This window comes from Elephas maximus, chromosome 26 (assembly GCF_024166365.1).
Source record: "Elephas maximus indicus isolate mEleMax1 chromosome 26, mEleMax1 primary haplotype, whole genome shotgun sequence".
Lineage (NCBI taxonomy): Eukaryota > Metazoa > Chordata > Mammalia > Proboscidea > Elephantidae > Elephas > Elephas maximus.
The window spans coordinates 11,062,032-11,084,973 of record NC_064844.1 but is presented as its reverse complement, the minus strand read 5'-3'; the positions used below and the strand labels follow the sequence as shown (position 1 = coordinate 11,084,973).

At 39.4% G+C, this 22,942-nt stretch overlaps 1 protein-coding gene across 24 annotated transcripts in view; it reads right to left on the bottom strand.

The window, feature by feature from the left end:
• Positions 1–22,942, bottom strand: part of NRXN1 (neurexin 1) — a 1,236,536-nt gene that overhangs the window by 1,128,522 nt on the left and 85,072 nt on the right. For 2 of the 24 annotated variants that reach the window (XM_049870262.1, XM_049870263.1), the window contains exon 1: positions 4,071–6,083. The exons of 21 other annotated variants lie outside the window; for them this stretch is intronic. In XM_049870262.1, the coding sequence (XP_049726219.1) occupies positions 4,071–4,146 (76 nt within the window). In that variant the 5' untranslated portion in view covers positions 4,147–6,083. Of the gene's footprint in view, positions 1–4,070; positions 6,086–22,942 lie in introns of those variants that run through there. One more of the 24 variants, XM_049870261.1, reaches the window with a different exon arrangement.

The following is a 22,942-nucleotide window of genomic DNA, read 5'->3' as shown; positions in this document are numbered from 1 at the left end:
CCCATACAGTTTCCAAGGAGCACCTGGCGGATTTGAACTGCTGACCCTTTGGATAGCAGCCGTAGCACTTAACCACTACGCCATCAGGGTTTCCTGATATTATTGTTATTACATTATTATTAACCATTGCTCTTTTTAGCTGTATTTTTAAGACACCTGGAAATCACATGTACTCCCCAACATAACCTCAAGGAATGCAAACTGTATAAAGTCACTCAGAGCTGACATGGCTCTGGTAATCATAGAATTTGAGAAAGACCAAGTAGGCTTAGAGCCTACAGGGCCACCATCTTAGGGAGCCACTTCCTAAAGTCAGTTCCGAGGTACATTAATCTAGAGAAAAGTTGGTCAAGAAGTCCTTGAGCAGTAAGTTTGGAAACACTCCACATGACACTGTAGACATCAGTGCCATGGGCATTAATACTAAGCAGGTAATTGTCAAGAAGTCCTTGACAAGTAAGTCTGGAACACTTCTACTCCTTGTTCAGAGATTCACAGCACATGATCGGAACTGAAGATGCTAAGAGGTCCTGCAATGAATAAAGTAATATATCTTTGTCCATCCTGGTATTTCCCAAATTTACTCCTGTAGAGAATCTTTATTTCCTGGGTAAATGAAGTCGTTAACATAGTTCCCCAGCACACACATTGGGAACAGATGTCATAGATACTGTGTGGACTATTACACTCCTTCACCCAGGGTGTGATGAAGCTGCAGCACTAAACTCACATTTAATGGTATGAGCTAAGGGACCCTCATTTAGCTATTTATTTATATTCCATTTGTGTGTCATTATGTTGGGATTCTTGCTCATAAACACACATGTGAAAGCCAACCAAATCCGTAAAATAATTTTAAGTGCCTGAAAATTACACTCGCCTTAATAAACTTTAAAAAGAGAGAGAGTAAACAAGTTTCATACATTGACCTTCTCTAATTTTAACTTTTAAAAATACCCAAAAACAGATCAGCTGGAGGTTCTATCAAGTTATAGAAGCTTAAAGAACTCTTCCCTGAAGGCGCTGAAATGCATTAAAATCCAAATAATTCTGCGTTGGCTGAATATTGCTTCAACTGTCCAGCAGTAAAGAAGGTTGAAAAAGAACTGCATAGTTCATCAGTTTCCTATATTTGGCTTCCTACTTATTGGATTTCTTCTGGTAGCTTTTCCATATACTATTTAAGCAAAAAGGTCAGTCTTGTTCTTCTGGCAAACCCTTTCTGGGCAGTGATTAACTGAGCTGCAGTGTGTCTTCAATTTTTCAATGTTTCTTTCATCTGTAACCAGAAATGTCTTCAATGACAAAGAGACACACTTTTTTCTAACCATCAGTGTGAATATTAGAAGTTAGACTTAACTTCCAGAATTAAAAATATGGATTAATCAAAAGCAACTTAATAGAGGGAAATAAACAAGACATCCTATTTCTAGGTTCTAACACAGTCCCTGACCCATACTACTGTTGTTCTTGTGTGCCGTCGAGTTGACTCTGACTCATGATGACCCCATGTGACTGAGTAGATCTGCTTCATTAGGTTTTCTTGGCTGTAATGTTATGGAAACAGATCGCCAGATCTGTCTGTAACGGACTGAGTGGGTTCAAACCTCCAGCCTTTCGATTAGCAGCCGAGAGCTTAACCGTTATACCACCAGGGTTCCTTGCTCTGATGTATACAAGGTAGTCAATAAAATTTCGGTGAATGAGTGAATAAATAAATGAACCAAAGACACTTTCTTTGTCAACTACTTTAGCTCAAATATACAAATACTATTATTTATAAGTCCTTTTTTTGACTACTTAAACATACTCTTAAACTGAACATCCAATAAGTAGCAGAACTGAAATAAACAAAAGATGACGGTCTGTTATTACAGTACTAACTCCAATACCATAACCACTCTTTGCCAATGCACAGTACTGGTGAGCTAAAATGCTTTAAGCTAACACGATAATACAACCCATTCATGACACACAGACACGAAGCAGAATAAAGTTTTTATTGTAGTACTTAGACTGTAATGTGGGTTCTATTTTAGTAGTTTGAAGGATTAAAAACCATCAACACGCATTCCACATCATAAAATCCCCATAGAGAGCAACAGAACAATCCTCCGTGAAACGTTCAGGAAGGAAAAAGTAAACATCCAAATAAAGCCATTTATAAAAATTCCATGAATATTTCCACCATTTACTATGAAAGCCAGATACATAACATCTACTTAGAAGTACACTTTCTGAATTCTTCTTCCACATTAGTGAAAAAGAAAACACCTTTTTTTTTTTCCATCACTTTGAGTATCAATCTGACAGGTCTGTACGTATTGCTTTCATTTTTTCAGACAGGTAACATGCTTCCTAACACATTCCTTTTGCCATTTATGAAACATTCACTTAGTTCAAAATAAGTGAAAAAGTCTTTTATATGTAATGCTGGAAAGTTATTCATTTTATTTTAAAATATATGAATATTTCAAAACATATTTCCCAGAACATGTTTATAACACCAAGGTACAGATACCACATTTTTCTGCAGTGAGAAAATAAAAGCCATTTGTCTCCAAGTGTGCTTTAAAGGATTCACTGATTTTTTTTTTCCCTTTATTTTTAATACATCTATCTCTTAACCTTGTTAGTATGGTTAATATGGTCAGTTTTTATCATCACATGACTATTACCCATTATGGAAGAATTAATAACACTTCCATGGCAATTATAAAGAGGTCCAAAATTTCACCAAACTAAATCAGATAGCACTTTGAAATTTTCACTAATTACTGCTACTTCCAAGATATATTTTATAAATGAAATAGCCAAGTGACAAATTAAACAATCAAGAAATAAAAACAAAATAAAATGCCCTTCAACCACAATGTGCAGGGAACAAAATTAGAAATATATGTACATATATATAAACCCAAACCCACTGCCATGAGTCAATTCTGACCCATAGCAACCCTATAGGACAGAGTAGAACTGCCTGATAGAGTTTCCACGGAGCACCTGGCAGATCTGAACTGCCGACCTCTTGGTTAGCAGCCGTAGCACTTAACCACTACGCCACCAGGGTTTCCTATATACATATACATATATATATATATATAATGAGTATTCTTTTTTACTGCTGAATAAAACCCATTAAACAACTAATACTTTTGTACAATTTATTAAATACAATGTTAGAGAGGAAAAATAATGAAAATCTAAATTACAAACATGGATGGGTAGGTTGATGCGTTCACAAATTGTGTTTGCTCCTTTGAGGTTCGCTGAGTACTCTGGATTTATCTGGAATCCACTTCACTACCATTAAGAATTCTGGTTGAAGAAATGCCTGATACACATAGCCCCACTTAATCTTACAGTGGGCTTCAAATGTAATATTAACAATAAACAGCTCTTCGAACCTCAGAGCAGCCATATCACAGCCAAGTATCTTAGGTGGTAGCTTATTGAGTTTCGTTTTGTCTGTCTTCCATGGTCTAAACACTAAACCATATTATAGAGGATTTAAAGCTCCATTTTTATAAGAACCAGTTGATAATTTACCAGTAGAGATAATTGAAAGAAAAAAAAAAAAAAAAAACACTTTCCATTTGGAAAGCCCCCAGAACATTCTGAGCTTTTTGAATAAGTGCTTCAACGAATTCAATGTGACTTATCCACCAGTCTTAGATCTGGTGTTCGTGTGTACCAAGGAAACCTGCCTCCAAAGCTGACAACCAGGCAGCAGAGAAAACGCTAGATCTGTTCTGTACAGTCAAGGAATAAGCACAATTTATTAGTCCAGACTTAATAAGCTGTTAATTTGTGCCTAGGACTGTGCTAGCAGAAGCTGAGTAAGAATAACCTAAAAGCACTGGACTACTATCACAATTTCATCCGATTTTTAAAAATTACATACATTAACTTTACTACATACTTTCATTTCCATAATAACACTTGGGGGTCAAAACGAAAGAGAAAAATTCACTATTGAAACAGACATTACTGTGTAAAAGTAGGAGTCAGTCAAACAAACAGGATAAAAAGCATGTTTGGTTGTAAATATGTCTAATTTAGCCACTTACCTTTCATCTCAACTTTGGCATTTCCAAGAGTCAGACATGACATCAAGAAAGAGACTGAGCCAGACAGTTTAGACATACCGATAAATCATTTTCAACATCGTTATTAAGAAAGTCCCACATAATAAAATCAAACTGGGGACTATAAGGGATAGAGAAGGTCACAGTCCTGATTTGATAATTGCACTTTGTCTCCAGAACGAAACAGTCATTCTCAGGCTCCTTTTCCCTGGTAGAATCCAAGACTGCCTGTAATATTTTCCAGTGGTGTCATGTTTCAGAGCACAACACCCGGGCTGGTTTCATTCCTACTCAGGGCTCCATTATCCTAGAGCTTCTGACATCTTGGAAAAATTGGGAGCTCAAAATAAGAACTTCCCTGGAGAGTTTTCACTTGTACAGCCAGCACTTGCCATGCGTTAATGTTTGCTAGGAGCCCCGGTGGCACAGTGGTTAAGAGCTCAGCTGCTAACCAAAAGGTCAGCAGTTCAAACCTACCAGACGCTCTTCGGAAACCACATGGGGCAGTTCTACTCTGTCCTATAGGTTCACGTGCTATAAGTCAGAACCAACTCAAAGGTACCTAACAACAACAACATTTGCCAACCTTGCATTTCACAGGTTGGATATTCCCACAGATGAGTGGCTTTGGAGCCACAAATAGGCTTTTCTTTGATGTCATGTATATGTCTCACCCATCTGTCTTCAAAACATACAGGTAGAAGGGAGATTCTGGGACAACACCAATTTTGTTGGAGTTTACCCCATGCTCTGGGTATCTTAGATAAATATGAGGGCAGAGGAGACTAATTGAAGCAAGGATGTGCATGCAAGAGCTGGTTACTTATGTGCCAAGCAACACATGGTGTCCCTAGAGAAGGCGAACAGTTAATGTGCTCAGCTGCTAATGGAAAGGTTGGGGGTTTGAGTCTACCCAGAGCCACCTCGAAAGAAAGGCCTGGCAACTTAGTTCCCCAAAATCAGCCTTTAAATACCCTATAGAGCACAGTTCTACTCTGACACACATGGAGTCACGAAGTGTTGGAATCAATTCAAGAGTATTTTGTTTGAAAAAACATATAAATGCTCCCAGCACCTTTCCAATACAGTCTCTCCCACTAAGGTGGTGGGAGAAAGTAGCCCAGATTTATCCTTCTTTATGAGTTCCATAAATCCTCCAAAACATTGATTAAAGTTATTAGCTTCATAAATACTTCAAATAGGAAATCTATACAGAAGGGAAAATGCATGGGCTTTGAGAGTGCAAAACAAAATTAAAAGATAAACGCTTAGAAGCATGTGAAATTATATAGCTAGTTCCGATCAGTTTTTCAGAATACACATATCACAATTCAGGCTGATTTTTACTGGAGAAATAGGTTAACTCAGTGAGTCTAAGTTAACTTCAAGAGTTGCTCCTCTCCAAGAATAAAAGAAAGCAAAGACTTAAAAGCAAATATTAACAATAATTTGAAGTTATCTTGGTGTATACCCATAGCATGGTTTCTCAACCTCATTGCTATTGACATTTTTGGGCCAGATAATTATTTTTTTGTGGGGAGTTGTCCTCTGCATTCTAAGATATTAATTAAGTAGTAGTCCTGGCCTCTACCCACTAGAAGAGCCCTGGAGACACAGTGGTTACGAGCCCAGCTGCCAACCAAAAAGGTCTGCAGTTTGAATCCATCAGGCACTCCTTGGAAATCTATTTGGTTTGGAAATTTACCAAGAGTTGTTTACCATTCCAAAAAATCATGGCACCAGCTGTAACACCTCTGATGGAATAAGTCACCAATACAACACACCTCCATCAGTGTGCAAATGCGGTTTGATACTCATGGTGCTTCTACGATTAGATACAAACATCTGACTACCTCTGTATGTATTCTGTTATCCACATGCCTGACCATTAACATATTGATATACACCGATCTTATTAAAATAACTTCCCTTTTATTTCTCCTTTATATTACACTTATGGGATCATATTGTTTTTAAAATTGTGTTATATATTCTACGCTATCTATTTTCTCTAACTAGATTATTTCATCTGTGAGTTTTATTTTATGATAGAAAATGTAGCCATTATAGACATTTTTAAAAGAACACATCGAATCTGAGACACTGGTAATAGTTCCATCTTGTCCCATGAATACAAATAGTACAAAAATAAATTTAACCAATATCAATTGTTGGTAACATTGGACCAGGTAATTTTGAGGAAAGATCATTCAACAATGTAAAACTCCTTCATCTGAACCATTTTAGTAATTAGAAAGCAGAATGAAGAAGGCTTGTGTCTGTCACAGCCAACTCTTTCATCAATTTTTTATGAAGCCCAACTACAGTTGTAGATGCTGGAGATACAGAGGTAAACAAGTCAGACATGATCCATGCTTTTATGGATGTCACATTTTAGAAGTGGGAAATAAATTTAAAAATAACCTAGAAAAGCAAACACCTCTGTTAAGTGTGTGCAGGTGGTATAGCATGTTCCAAAGCATGTGTTGTGAGATAACAGGTCAGCATCCAATCTGTCCCCAAACTGCTTCTTCAGTGTAGCCCGTGTTTATGGCTTCTGTGAACCATCCTCCACCTCTCCCATCTATGCCAGACCACCATGAGCTTCACCCCCTCCCACTGACCAGACTGTCATTTTTGTTCGTTGTTTGTAATGGGGAAGTTTTGACCTGCCAAGCAGGGAGTAAGATGCTGGAAGGAGGGGGCCATTTCATGCTTCTTCTGCTCCACTGTGTGCCCAATACAGTGCTTACACAGGAAGCGATCCATACGTGATGGACGGATACAAAGGAGAAAACACTAAAAGAGAGCTACACTGCCACCCTGGCTAGTAGAGGGCGGGCAAACGGGAAATTTAAGAGACGGACTGAGTTTCTCCTAAGAATTCATTTTCATTTTCTGATGGAATGCTGTAGAATAGGAAAGACGGGACTCATTGTGGAGAGTACAGCCATTAAACAGAGTCCAAATCCTGATTCAGACATTTAAATTGTAACCTCAGGCAAACTGTCCACTGACTCTGAGTCTTGGTTTCCTGATAGGGCACAAGGCAAACCTTACGAGGTTGTTACAGGGTAAAGTTTCAGAAGCACTGAGCAATTTTCTGGAATACAGTAGGTGATAAATAAGTGTAGGTCATTTCCAAGTAGCTCATTTAAGAGCTGTACTTTCACAGTAGGTACCAAATGGTTGAAGTATTTTGATTTCAACCATATCAGACCCATCAGACTTCCTGTGCACTTCCAAAAAATTGAAACACAAAAAAAGTTGTTACAATAAGATCAAATGAGTCATATGATATGTCTCTGTTCAATTCACAAATTCGAGTCGTAATGGTTGCTATTACATAGTATTCACTGAATAGGTTATAAATATATACTTTTCAAAGCTGAGAAGCCTATCTTAAGGACAAAATACAGATTAACTGATAAAAAAAAAAGTTTACTAGCTGGATCAATACTTCTTGAGCACCAAATTCCATTAAGGAACACCCCAGCCCACACCCTGATCCCCTACAAGCACACAAAATCATGCACCATTTGTTTTAATGGTGCTCAGATCCTAAAGCATTTATTGACTTCAGTAAAGTAGATCATTTCTTGCTCCTTCTGAAGACAAATGCCCATTACGTACCTCAAATTTCACTCCTTATGCTCATTATGCCCTGTTCCCTATCAGGACATGTTTTGTTTTTCCAAACAAAAGTCAAAAGCCACAGTATAGCATAACTGCTCAATTCCAACTTTAACACAATTATTTTAAAGTTACTCAGTTGCTGTCAAGGATTTCACTTTACTTGGGTGAACAATCAACACCCACGGAAGCAGCAGTCAAGAAATCAAAACATGCATTGCACTGGGCAAATCTGCTGCAAAGGACCTTAACTTTAAGTGTCGAAAAGCAAGGATGTCATCTTGAAGACTAAGGTGTGCCTGATGCAAGCCATGGTATTTTCAATAGCACCATATGCATGTGAAAGCTGGATGGTGAATAACGAAGACCAAAGAAGAATTGATGTCTTTGAATTGCAGTGTTGGCGAAGAATATTGAGTGTGCCATGGACTGCCAAAAGAACAAACAAATCTGTCTTGGAAGAAGTACAACCAGAGTGCTCCTTAGAAGCAAGGATGGTGAGACTGCGTCTTATGTACTTTGGACATGTCGACAGGAGGGATCAGTCACTGGAGGAGGATGTCATGCTTGGTAAAGTACAGGGTCAGCGGAAAAGAGAAGGACCCTCAACAAGGTGGATTGACACAGTGGCTGTAACAATGGGCTCAACCATAACGGAGACTGTGGGCATGGTGCAGGACCGGGCAGTGTTTTGTTCTGTTGTGCACAGGGTTGCTATGAGTCAGAATCGACTCCACGGAACCTAACAACAACAACGATAGTCAGTTCTACGAAAAGGATGGTATTAGGTGGACCACCTTGCAGAGGTATTATGTGGACCACCTTGCAGAGGTATTAGGTGGACCACCTTGCAGAGGTATTAGGTGGACCACCTTGCAGAGGTATTAGGTGGACCACCTTGCAGAGGTATTAGGTGGACCACCTTGCAGAGGTATTAGGTGGACCACCTTGCAGAGGTATTAGGTGAACCACCTTGCAGAGGTATTAGGTGGACCACCTTGCAGAGGTATTAGGTGGACCACCTTGCAGAGGTATTAGGTGGACCACCTTGCAGAGGTATTAGGTGGACCACCTTGCAGAGGTATTAGGTGGACCACCTTGCAGAGACTCCAACTTCCGAGCATCCTATGTATTGCTATCAACACTCAATTTCCACTGCAGAGTGTACTTCAGCTGATGCTGGTGCCACCCACAAGGAGGCTGACCCAGGGCTGGTTCAGCAACTTACACAGCAAAGCAGGGACACCCCAGAATTAGGGCACAAGACAGACTTACTAGAGCGGGGTGAGTAATCCAGAATAGTCCAGCAGTGATGGGAACGAAACCTCGATGGGTGGGCAGGCAGAGCTCCAGGGGAGCAGATGAGCAGGCAGAAATGACCTTGGGTAAAGTCATAAGGAAGGCCTGGGATTGAGAACCTAAATTCCAGTTACTCAGAAACTGGGAATCAAAGCAGAGATGGAGTTGGACACTCAGTAGGGGCTTCACAAAGGAAGGTCCATAGTTACTAAAACCTGGTTTGACTGTCAGAGTAGGAATTGTGATATGAGAGACTCAGTGACCCCACCTGACTGCGTCAGGATGGTCTGGAGACCTGGCGGGTGGTGTGCAGAGCTGTCAGGTGGGCACTACATGGACTTAGCCTGGAAGAATAACTCAACGGGCACTTACGTGCAGGGCTCAGGGGGTGAGGATAGACAGCTGGAGAAGGAGAACAAAGGGGAAGGGCCAGGCTCAAGGGTGCGCTGTTTTCATTCTCTCCCTCCTCCCCTCTTTTCCTCCCAGGCATCCTTCTCCCTCCTATACCACTTCCCTGCTCCTTTCCTCCTTCCCTTCCCCTCATCTGTCTCTCTCTCCTGCACACACACTGACATAATGGCCTACTGAGGGAAACAGCATTTTATTTCACAGCTGACCTAAGTCACTAATCATATAATAAAAAAATAAAAAGTAGAGGCTGCAAATAATTATATATCAGAGATGTTACAAATAGGATGAAAATCATAGTTTCCAAAACAGTAAATAAAAAGCAGGAGAGGCGAGGCTTGGCCCTGCCTGCCACCAGCAGCACACTGCGACAGACCTCCAGTAACTTTAGAGAATTACGGAGAAGCCGGTTAAATTCTGTAAGTGGCGGTTACACGGCATTTAATGCCACCATCTACTGGCCACTGTGTTCCTTCCCTAAGAGGCTTTTAAAAAAGTGAGGCTGAAAATATACCAGTTTTAAAGTAAATGTTATTACCTCAGGGGGCGGCGAGGTTATGTTAACGGGGGAGGAACAACTCAGAAAAGGAGGGTGAGAACGGTCGTACAGCCGGAAGAATGGAATCAACGTCACTGAATTGTACATGTAGAAGCTGCTGAATGGGTGTATGTTTTGCTGTGTGTACTCTTAACAACAAAATAAAAATTTTCAAAAGTAAATTTTATTAATAAACCATGGAGGAAAGCTTCTGCAATGTTCCCTAAAGCTACGTCAGAGCCTTACAAATAAATATAGCTTTCAGTGGTAGAACAAGAGCAACTGAAGGAAGACTAGATCGGAATCTCCCAAACTCTTTTGATCAAAAATCCACTGATTTACTACGTTATTGCTCTTGGCCAACCAATTAACACAAATTAATAGAGTATCACTATATAAAAAACGGTATGCCAGGGGACATAAACGACTAGAAAAAGAGACAAGTGTCTTTCCTGTCCACAAATTTGCACTTGAACTCAAGAGGCAAAACATATGAAGACTTATTAAATTAAAAAGAAATGAATATTAGGAGTAATAAGTACAAAAGATGCTGAAGATGAAAAACACCAGTAAGGTCAGCGTCATAGGAAAAGCTCCAAAGAGCAGGAATGAGCAGATATATAAACAGATCTATCCCTCCCTTCACCCCCCACTGTGTTTTCTAACACATTAAACATTCTCAGGAAGATACATCCCTTTTTTGTCAGTCTGGTGCATCTTTGGGAGGCATCAGCGCCTTGATACATTGGCTGAAACCCAGTGTGAATTCTTGTGACCAACCTGGCCTGACTTTTGGGTGCCAACCTGGAAGAGCTTACCTAGGTCTGCTTTTACCTCTATTATTTCAGAACTGACTTGTAGGAGCCAAGACCAGAACTTACCATTTAAAGCACACTGACTCTTTAGGCCAAAGAAAAGTGGAGTGGATTGCACAGAGTGTCTCATTTAATCAACAATCCTATGGGGTAGGAACTGTTACTATCCCATTTTTCAATACAAGGAAATAGTACAGAAAGGTTAAGAAACTGGTTTACAGCCAAACGGCTAGATAATGGCAGGACTAAGATTTGAAGCAGTTCCAATTGATAGATGTGACAGGGCTGCCTGTAAGTTTCCCAAAAACATTTTTAGAGAAAGAGCACACTTCATCCTTATCCAGCATTTAGCATAGTATCCAGCCAATAGAAAGCATTTGATCATTATTCGAGGTACGAATGAGTAAATGAATAAATTCCTCAGTCTTCCTGGCCATTTCTATAACAGCAGATTGAGGAGTAGCGCCAAGCTTCCCCAGATACCTGTCTGGCAGGAGCTAGATTATCAAAATACATGAAGCACACACTCGTAGGAAATCCAGCGCTTGTCTCTGCCCCCAAAACTCAGATCATCTTCAGGAATTGAAAATGAAAATGTCCAACTAGTTCTTACAGGGAAGCAAGGCTTATATGTACCTCTAGTAACTTATTTTTAATTTTTGCACAATTTATATAAAAACCAGCAAGACTTAACATTTATATGTCTCCGTGTTCCATTCAAGGAGCCCTGATGGTATAGTGGTTAAGCATCTGGCTGCTAACCAAAAGGTCAGTGGTTAGAACCCACGAGCTGCTCCGTGGAAGAAGGATGTGGCCGTCTGTTTCGGTAATGATTCACAGCCTTAGAAATCCCATGGGGCAGTTCTACTCTGACCTGTAGGGTTCCTGTGAGTTGAATTTCACTCAACAGCAATGTGTTTGGCTTGCAGTATGTCCCATCTACTGTTCTAAATGTTTTATGTATACTTGCTCATCTCTTCCTAACAATCTACGTGGAGTGATCACCTTTGTTTACATTTGGGGAAACTAAGGCATAGAAAGATTAGGTCTTCTTCAAGATCACACTGTAGGAAGTGTCATAGTCTGGATTCAAACACAAGAAGTCTGAGTTCAGAGTCCAAACTTTTATATACTATTGATACTATATGAAGTGAGAAGGAGAACGAGAAAGGTGAAATTGGGAGTATGTGGGGTCAACACAGTTAGTTAAAATGTTATCTCCACCTGGAATATGTAAATATCTGTGTCCTTGTGCTTAAACCCTTATTGTAAGAACAAAAATAAGAATTCAGTAGGATAATTTCGTGGTCAGGATGGTGCATGTAGGAGTCAAGAAAAAACTGGTTTCAAATTTTGGCTCTGCCACTCATTACTTTAAGAAAGTTATTTAATCTCTCCCAGGTTAATTTTTTTGCGGGGAGAGGGACTGTAAGTGGGAATTAAAATTATACCCACTTCACAGTTGTGAAAGGAGCCCTGGTAGCACAGTGGTTAAAGCCACCAACTGCTAATCGAAAGGTTAGTTGTTTGAAACCACCAGCAGCTCTGAGGGAGAAAGATGTGACAATCTGCTTCTGTAGAGATTTACAGCCTTGGAAACCCTTTGGGGGTCACTATGAGTCAGAATCGACTCGACGGCAGTGGGTTTGGTTTGCTTTTGGTTTACAGTTGTGAGGTTGAAAATTTCTCAACCAGGGGCAATTCTGCAGGGAACATTTGGCAAACTCCGGAGACGTTTTGGTTTTCACATCGCAGGGGGTGGGGTGGGGGAGGTTGCTAATGACATCTAGTGGGTTGGTGTCAAAGATGCTTCTAAACATGCAATGCACAGGACAGCCCTCTTCCCTCAATAACAAAAAATTATCTGCTCAAAATGTTAGTCATGTCAGTAAATTGAGAAACTCTGTATAAACGTGTTTGAAATATGCCTGGCATAATATTAAGCAATCAATAAATGATACCCTCTTATTGTTATCACATGCAAAAAATGTGTGAACTAATTTAGGCCAAAGCTTTAAATACAAAGACCAAAGGACTGTTATTCCTTCTTTAACTCCACAAGTAAAACACTCAAATTATGTTCGGGTTTGGGCTCTTTTGTGAAATTTTTTTTTTCTGTTTTTTTGCCCATATTAAATGAAGCTAAATTTTAAATGACATTTTAAGTTACTGGTAGCTCGGTCTATTATTCTGGTCTCGAGGTTTTGGTGGCTCATTTACAATGTCCACTTGGAATAGGAAAGAGCTTTTTAGAAATGAAAAAGAAAGGAGTCTTTTCGAACGTTCATTTTTGTAGTGGAATCCTTCCACCTCTCCATATCCATTGAGAAAGTAACTTTTTATATTTCTTTCAGAAAACACTAGAAATCAGAATCTTCTATTTAATTCTCTTGTTGAATTGCTCTGTGTGTCCTCCTGGGCCAAAGTTCTTTTTTTTTTTCTTCTGAGAGGATCAGTCCAGGAAATTCGACTATTTTCCTGGAATGGTTGGAAGGATGTCAATCTGGAAGTGCAGCCAAGGGAACAGGAGGTTCCCATATTCAAGAGAGAAAGCATTTGCAAAGTAACACTGCACTTCGAAGTTCAACAATAACAATTTTCCTGTGCACTCAGCACCCTACGAGATCTAAGTGCAGGCACCAGAGTCTCTCAAACAACACCAGCTTTTGTCAAGTAGGATCTCTAAACCTTCATCTGAGCTCTCAAAAGTTACCTATGTATTATTTCCAAATTGGTATTTTGCATACCTTCTTTCTACTTTGTAATATATGACCTTAATAAAACTCTCACTGGCCAATGCTATTACAAACGGAATTGTTTTCTTGATTTGTTTTCAGATTGTTCATCGCCATTGTATAAGAACACAAGTGATTTTTGTATACTGATCTTGTATCACCCAACCTTGCCGAACTTACTTATCAGCTTTAATACTGTGTCTGTGTGTGTGTGGTTTCCTTAGGTTTCTACAGACAAAATCCTGTCATCTGCAAATAGACATAATTTTACTTTTACCAGTCCAATTGGGAAGCTGTTAATTTCTTTTTCCTGCTTAATTGCCCTGGCTAGAAACTCCAGGTTCAGTGTCGAACAGAAGTGGTGAGAGAGGACATACCTGTCTTACTCCTGATCTCAGGGGAAAAGCATCCAGTCTCTCGTCCTTATGTATGGTATCAGCTGTGGGTTTTCCATAAACGATCTTTATCGGATTGATAAAATTTTCTTCTATTCTTAGTTTGATACAAGCTTTTTCTTTTCTTTTCCTTATTTAAACCAGGAATGGATACCATATTTTGTCAAATGCTATTTTTACGTCTACAGAGATGGTCATTTTTGTTTGTTTGTTTGCTTGCTAATGTGGCAAATTGCTTGATTGATTTCCAGATGGTAAACAAACACTGCATTCTAAATCCTACTTGATCATGATGTCGTATCCTTTTTACATATTGTTGGATCCCATTTGCTAAAATTTTGTTTAGAATGTTTGCATATATATTTATGAGAGATATTGATCAGTATTTTTCTCTTCTTCAATAATCTGATATCAGTATAACAAAAAAGAAAGACAACAGCAAGCGTTGGTAAGAATGTGGAAAAATTCAAGCCCTCACTAATTAATGGTGAGAACATAAAATGGTGCCGCTGATTTGGGGAACAGTTTGGCAGTTCCTCAAAACACTAAACAAAAAGTCACCATATGACCAAGCAACACCACTCCTAGATATCTTACCAAGTGAATGAAAAACATATATTCATACAGAAATCTGTATACAAATGTTCATAGCACCATTATTCATAGTAGTGAAAAAAAAATGTCCATCAACTGATGAATGGATAATAGGTGATATATCCATGAGGTCAAATACTATTCAGTCATTCAAAAAAAAGAAGTAGTGATACACGCTACAACATGGATGAAGCTTGAAAACGTGCTAAGTGAAACCCTATGGGGCAGTTCTACTCTGTCCTACAGAGTCATGTGAGTCAGAATCTACTCGATGACAATGGATTTGGTTTTTTGGATTAGTACATAACTAAAATAATTTTTTATAAAAATTAAATAGCATATATTTGGAAGGAATGAATGTGCATCTTTTGACTATTCATTATTTACTGATATGCTGATATGGAGATAAGGTCTTTAAAAATGACTGAGAACTATACATTCATTATATTATTAGTTTCTTTCAACACTCATGTGAAGTGGCTCGAATACATATTCTTGTGTCCCTTTTATAGATGGGCAAACTCAGTCTTGAAAGAGTTACCCTCTAAGGATCAGAATTCAGATCTAGAGTTCCGTATTTCTTCTGGACACCATGGCAGAAACTACACACCCAGCAAGTGTGAGTCATTGAGTCCATTACTTAAGAATTCTCACAGTATGACAAACATGAAAGCCTTGTTTAGAAAACAGTGCTTTTACAATGTTTGACTGAAAATATTTTTTTCTTTTTTCTATGCTGCCTCTATAAACACCTTTCCAACATATATACGGAATAGATAAAATAGGCTAGAAAGGGAATTCAATGAGAGCAAATCAGTAAAGACTTTGTGCCGGGAGAATGCTTTTCAAGGATGCAGTTTTTTTTTTTTTAAAGGTAAAAAAGAGTTCCTTTGGGGCACTGCAACATTTTTTATTATATTCATTTAGCCCCTCCCTTTTTATAACACATAAGAAATCATGTATACCTTTGGAAACGTGGTGCCTTTCTATTTTCCAGGATACCATCCCTCCTTGAAGGGTCTCATTTCTGAGATCATAGTTTTACTTCCTCTGTTAGGTACAAAGCTTTATATAGGTTGCCAAAACCTAAGTGAGTTTTGTAATCATTGCATACCATTTGGAAGGAGCCTCAGTGGCGCAGTGGTTAAAATGCTCAGCTGTTAACCATAAGGTCGTCAGTTCAAACCCACCAGCAGCTCCGTGGGACAGAGGTGTGGCAGTCTGCTTCCATAAAAGATTTACAGACTCGGAAACCCTATGCAGTTCTACTCTGCCTTATAGGGTCGCTGTGAGTTGGAATCAGCTCAAGGGCAGTGTGTTTCGTGGGGTTTTTATACCGTTTGGAGACAATCTACGTAATCGGAGCACACATTCTGGTCAATGATTCAGTCACTCAGAGGTTCGTGTCTATTTGAATATCCAAAAAAAAAACCCACGCTCTCAAGTAGATTCTGACTCATAGCAACCCTATAGGACAGAGGAGAACTGCCCTGTAGAGTTTCCAAGGAGCGCCTGAAGGATTCAAACTGCCAACCTTTTTGGTTAGCAGCTGTAGAACTTAACCACTACGCCACCAGGGTTTGAATATAAAGGGCCCAAAACGGCAAGCTGATCTCTGGGTGTCTGCAGTGTTGAGACAGGGTTAGGAGAGGTGACCTCACAGGGAAAACATCACTGTGTATGCACAGAGCCAAACATGTCTTCCAGAGAATAGGATTTATTCTTATATACACTATCTGTTATAACTGAGCACCTAGGAAGCTTTTTCATTAGCTATTACAGCTGAGAACAATTTCTGGGGTAGGCCTGCTGGTTAAAAAAATACTAAAAATAAGTAAAAAACTAAAGGTGATGCAAACAATCCAAAGCATTAATATTGCAGGCTGGAATTTGCCCTTGAAGTACCCTTCTCATATCTGAACTGATTCTGAAACTGCTATGGACTGTTCCCTGAATTAAGAGAATTATCTCATCTGTATTTACATCTGAAAGTTTGTCACATAAGCATAAAATAGCAAAAGGCCAGTAGATGTATCCTACACTTCTCTTCTGATCCACAATTAGGACAATGTTCCTGTAGTTAATATCAACAGAAGTCCCATCTCCCTTAAGCTTGTAATTACATCTATCTCTGTTTTTCACATCTTCTATCCAATTAAAGTTCTGATTATCTTCCTGAGTCTCCCCAGAGGTAGCTCAATGGTCCCTGTTTCTTTTTTAGTAGTTGCTAAGCAAGGTCTATGGGGAGCCCTGGTGGCATAGTGGTTAAGTGCTACAGCTATTAACCAAAAGATTGGCAGTTTGAATCCACCAGCCACACCTCTGGGGGAGTTCTACTCTGCCCTACAGGGTCACTGTGAGTCGGAATCGACTCAACTCCATAGCAACGAGTTTGGTTTTGCGTTTAGGCAAGCTCTACGTCCTTTAAATCACTAGGCCAAGCAAATGGTAGAGTATCTTCTAACATACATCTTTGCAATTTAAACCTGGTCTCCATACTAGGCAGCTTCTAAATTTGTGGTCTTCTCTTTATTTCCAAAACACCAAAAAAGCCCTGTGGGTGCTTTCTTTTATTTCTCACAGTCACTAGATTTCAGTCGCCCACAAGCTCTGCAGTCTTCAGCAGTCCTCATTGTCTTAGGTGTGCTTCCCAGTGTTGATGTGGACCTAACCATCGGTTTTGCTTCAGAAGTTGTATTTTTGCTGGTTAAGTGCTACGGCTGCTAACCAAAGGGTCAGCAGTTCGAATCTGCCAGGCGCTCCTTGGAAACTCTATGGGGCAGTTCTACTCTGTCCTATAGGGTCGCTATGAGTCGAAATCGACTCAATGGCACTGGGTATATATTTTTTTACTTTTTCAAATTTTTCTGAATGTTGATTACAAAAACAATTTAAAGATTATTGAGAAATCAAGTCTGCCTGTTGGTATCTTCAGCTTTTGCCCCCAAATAATCTCAAATTTTCAAACCACAGTGCAAGCCTCTCTAAGGGTCTGCTGATTATCAAACAGAAAGCCCTGAGTGTGTTCCATACATCCAGCCCCATAAAAGGCACGAGACGGGGGAAGACATTGCCAGGATCATAAGAGTTGTACAAAGATGGCACCTTAGTTCTGTTACCTGGGAATTACAGAATGCCTCTCAAAAATGGATTACATGAATAGTTATTTGAAATCAGATTTTTTTTCCCAAAGAAAGAAAATTCTATACCCTTCACATTAAGAGCATATAAGAGTGTGGCCATAATTATACACTAAATTGAGTTGAGCATATATCATAAATGCAGAATTTCTCTTTCTGTCCTTTAATTTGACTAGGAATTGCCTCTTTAATCTACCAATTTTTACTTCATCGCAACACCTGCTGGGATGCTGTTGCACATTAAAACTGCTCTGATGTTAAATAAAACACTGGCTCAGAACTGGCCTATCTGAAGGGAAACGGCTGTATTTTTTTTTTTCCTTCTTATTTTAATCTCTTGAAAACATTCCACAACGGTCAAATAGAAAAATAGGAAGAAAGATATACACTTTACTTCCTGTAGTCCATCTTTGTTCATTACAAAATATCGTCATCGTTAGCTGCCATCAAGTCAGTTCAACTCATAGTGACCCTATGAACAGAACGAAACACTGCCCAGTCCTGCGCCATCCTCACAATTCTTGCTCTGTTTGAGCCATTGTGTCAATCCATCTCATTGAGGGTCTTCACTTTTTTTGATGACCTTTCTACTCTACCAAGCATGATGTCCTCCTCCAGGGACTGGTCCCTCCTCATAACAAGTCCAAAGTCTGTAAGATGAATCCACTCTTGCTTGTAAGGAGCATTCTGGATGTACTTCTTCCAAGACACATTCATCCGTTCTTCTGGCAGTCCATGGTATATTTACTCTTCACCAACACCATAATTCAAATGCATCAATTCTTCTTTGGCTTTCCTTATTTGTTATCCACCTTTCGCATGCATGTAAGGTGACTGAAACACCATGACTTGGGTAAGGCACACCTTAGTCCTCAAAGTGACATCTTTGCTTTCTAACACTTTAAAAAGAGGTCTTCTGCAGCAGCTTTACCCAATGCAATAAGTCGTTTAATTTCTTCTTCTTCTTCTTCTTTTTTTTTTTTTTTAACTTTCATTGTACTTTAGATGAAGCTTTACAGAACTAGCTTCTCATTAAACAGTTAGTACACATACTGTTTTATGGCATTGGTTAACCATCCCACGACATGTCAACACTCTCAGCTCTCCTGTCCCCTCCTGCCTTCTAGTCCTTGCCTTGAGCTGGTATGCCCCTTTTGTCTTGTTTTGATTTATGGGCCTTTACAATCTCTGGCTGAAGGGTGAACTTCAGGAGTGACTTCATTACTGAGCTGATAGGGTGTCCAGAGATCATACTCTCAGGGTTTCTTCAGTCTGTCAGGCCAGCAAGTCTGGACTTTCTTTTTCAGTTAGAATTTTGTTCTACGTTTTTCTCCAGCTTTGTACAGGACCCTCTATTGTGATCCCTGTCAGAGCAGTCAGTGGTGGTAGCCAGGCACCATCTAGTTATACTGGACTCAGTCTGGTGCAGGCCATGATAGATGTGGTCCATTAGTCCTTTGAACTAATCTTTCCCTTGTGTCTTTAGTTTTCTTCATTCTCCCTTGCTCCCGAAGCAGTGAGACCAGTGCAGTATCTTAGATGGCCACTCACAGGCTTTTAAGAACCCAGATGCTACTCACCAAATTGGAATGCAGAACATATTCTTTATAAACTTGTTATGCCAGTTGAGCTAGATATTCCCTGAGACCATGATACCCACAGGCCTCAGCCCAGCAATTCAGTCCCTCAGGGAGTTTGGATGTACCTATGGAGCTTCCATGACCTTGACTTGTACAGGTTGTGCTGGCTTCCCCAGTATTGTGTACTGTCTTACCCTTCACCAAAGTTACCACTTGAATATTTAGTGTTTTCCCATCCAGTTGTTTAATTTCTTTTTTCTGGATTATATTTTTTTTTCTTTTTAATTTTTATTCTGCTTTACGTTTACAAATCCAATCAATCTGTAAACTGCAAAAACTTATAGACACCATGCTACATACACCCGACTGCTCTTACCCTAATAAGAAAGCCCACTCCTGCCCTCCACTCTCTCTTTTCGAGTCCATTTCGCCAGCTTCTAACTCCTTCTACCCTCTCATCTCCCCTCCAGGGAGGAGATGCAAACACAGTCTCAAGTGTCCACATGATCCAAGAAGCTCACTCTCCTCACCAGCATCCCTCTCCAACGCACTGTCCAGTCTAATCCCTGTCTGAAGAGTTGGCTTTGGGAATGGTTCCTGTCCTGGGCCAACAGAAGGTCTAGCGGCCATTACAACCGGGGCCCTTCCAGTCTCAGTCAGACCATTAAGTCTGGTCTTTTTACAAGAATTTGGGGTCTGCATCCCACTGCTCTCCTGCTCCCTCAGGGGTTCTCTGTTGTGTTCCCTGTCAGGGCAGTCATTGGTTGTAGCCAGGCACCATCTAGTTCCTCTGGTCTCAGGATGATGTAGTCTCTGGTTTTTGTGGCTCTTCCTGTCTCTTGGGATCATAATTACCTTGTGTCCTTGGTGGTCTTCATTCTCCTTTGATCCAGGTAGGTTAAGACCAATTGATGCATCTTAGATGGCCGCTTGCTAGTGTTTAAGACCCCAGACAACTCTCTCCAACGTGGGATACAGAATGTTTTCTTAACGCATTTTATTATGCTGATTGACTTAGATGTCCCCTGAAACCATGGTCCCCAAAGCCCTGACCCTGCTACTCTGCCCTTCAAAGCATTCAGTTTATTCTGGAAACTTCATCGCATTTGGTTTAGTCCAGTTGTGCTGACCTCACCTGTATTGTGTGTTATCTTTCCTGTCACCTAAAATAGTTCTTATCTACTATCTAATTACTGAACACCCATCTCCCTCACTCACTCACTCCCCCCTCTCATAACCATCAAAGAATATTTTCTTCTCTGTTTAAACTATTTCTTGAGTTCTTATAATAGTAGTTTTACACAATATTTGTCCTTTTGCAATCGACTAATTTCACTCAGCATAATGCCTTCCACATTCCTTCATGTTATGAAATGTTTCACAGATTCCTCACTGTTCTTTATCGATGCATGGTATTCCATTGTGTGAATATACCATAATTTATTTATCCATCCATCCACTGATGGGCACCTTGGTTACTTCCATCTTTTTGCTATTGTAAACAGTGCTGCATTGAAAATGGGTGTGCATATATCTGTTCATGTAAATGCTCTTATTTCTCTAGGATATATTCCAAGGAGTGGGATTGCTGGATCGTATGGTAGTTCTATTTCTAGCTTTTTAGGGAAGCGCCAAATCAATATCTAAAGTGGTTGTACCATTTTACATTCCCACCAGCAGTGTATAAGTGTTCCAATCTCTCCACAGCCTTTCCAACGTTTATTGTTTTGTGTTTTTTGGATTAATGCCAGCATTGTTGGAGTGAGATGAAATCTCACCGTAGTTTTGATTTGCATTTCTCTAGTGGCTAATGATCGTGAGCATTTCTCAAGTATCTGTTAGCTACCTGAATGTCTTCTTTAGTGAAGTGTCTGTTCATAACTTTTGCCCATTTTTTAATTGGGTTATTTGTCTTTTTGTAGTTGAGTTTTTGCAGTATCATGTAGATTTTAGAGATCAGGCACTGATAGGGAATGTCATAGCTAAAAACTTTTTCCCAGTCTATAGGTAATCTTTTTACTCTTTTGGTGAAGTGTTTAGATGAGCATAGGTGTTTGATTTTTAGGAGCTCCCAGTTATCTAGTTTTTCTTTCGCATTGGTAGTAATGTTTTGTATACTGTTTATGCCATGTATTAGGGCTCCTAATGTTGTCCCTATTTTTTCTTCCATGATCTTTATCGTTTTAGATTTTATATTTAGGTCTTTGATCCATTTTGAGCTCGTTTTTGTGCATGAAGTAAGGTAAGGGTCTTGTTTCTTTTTTTGCAAATGGATATCCAGTTATGCCAGCACCATTTGTTAAAAAAGACTGTCTTTTCCCCCATTTAACTGTTTTGGGGCCTTTGTCAAATATCAGCTGCTCATATGTGGATGGATTTATGTTTGGATTCTCAATTCTGTTCCATTGGTCTATGTATCTGTTGTACCAGTAACAGGCTGTTTTGACTATTGTGGCAGTATAATAGGTTCTAAAATCAGGTAGAGTAAGGCCTCCCACTTTGTTCTTTTTTCAGTAATGCTTTACTTCTCCGGGGCCTCTTTCCCTTCCATATGAGGTTGGTGATTTATTTCTCCATCTCATTAAAGAATGTCTGGGATTTGGATCAGAATTGCATTAAATGTATAGATCTCTTTTGGTAGAATAGACATTTTTATAATGTTAAGTCTTCCTATCCATGAGCAAGGTATGTTTTTCCAGTATGTTTTTCCACTTATGTAGGTCTCTTGGTTTCTTGCAGTAGTACCTTGTAGTTTTCTTTGTATAAGTCTTTTACATCTCTGGTAATTTTTATTCCTAAGTATTTTATCTTCTTGGGGGCTATTGTAAATGGCATTGATTTGGTGATTTCCTCTTCAATGTTTTTTGTTGGTGTAGAGGAATCCAACTGATTTTTGTATGTTTATCTTGTATCCCAATACTCTGCTGAACTCTTCTATTAGTTTCAGTAGTTTCCTTGAGGATTCCTTAGGGTTTTCTGTGTATAAGATCATGTCGTCTACAAATAGAGATAATTTTACTTCTTTCTTGTCATTCTTGATGCCCCTTATTTCTTTATCTAGCCTAACTGCTCTGGCTAGGACTTCCAGCACAATGTTGAATAACAGCAGTGATAAAGGGCATCCTTGTTCGGTTCCTGATCTCACAGGAAATGCTTTCAGGGTCTGTCCATGTAGGATGATCTTGGCTGTTGGCTTTGTATAAATGCCCTTTATTATGTTGAGGAATTTTCCTTCTATTCTTATTTTGCTAAGAGTTTTTATCATGAATGGCTATTGAACTTTGTCAAATGCCTTTTCTGCATCAATTGATAAAATGATGTGATTCTTGTCTATTGTTTTATTTATGTGATGGATTACACTAATTGTTTTTATAATGTTGAACCATCCCTTGCATACTTGGTATGAATCCCACTTGGTCATGGTGAAGTATTTTTTTGATATGTTGTTGAATTCTATTGGCTAGAATTTTGTTGAGGATTTTTGCATCTAAGTTCATGATGGATATAGGTCTGTAATTTTCTCTTTTTGTGGTGTCTTTACCTGGTTTTGGTATCAGGGATATGCTGGCTTCACAGAATGGGTTTGTTACTATTCCGTCGTCTTCTATGTAGTGGTGTTAACTCTTCTCTGAAAGTTTGGTAGAGCTCTGCAGTGAAGCCGTCCAGACCAGGGTTTTTTTTTGTTGGGAGTTTTTTGATTACCTTTTCAATCTCTTC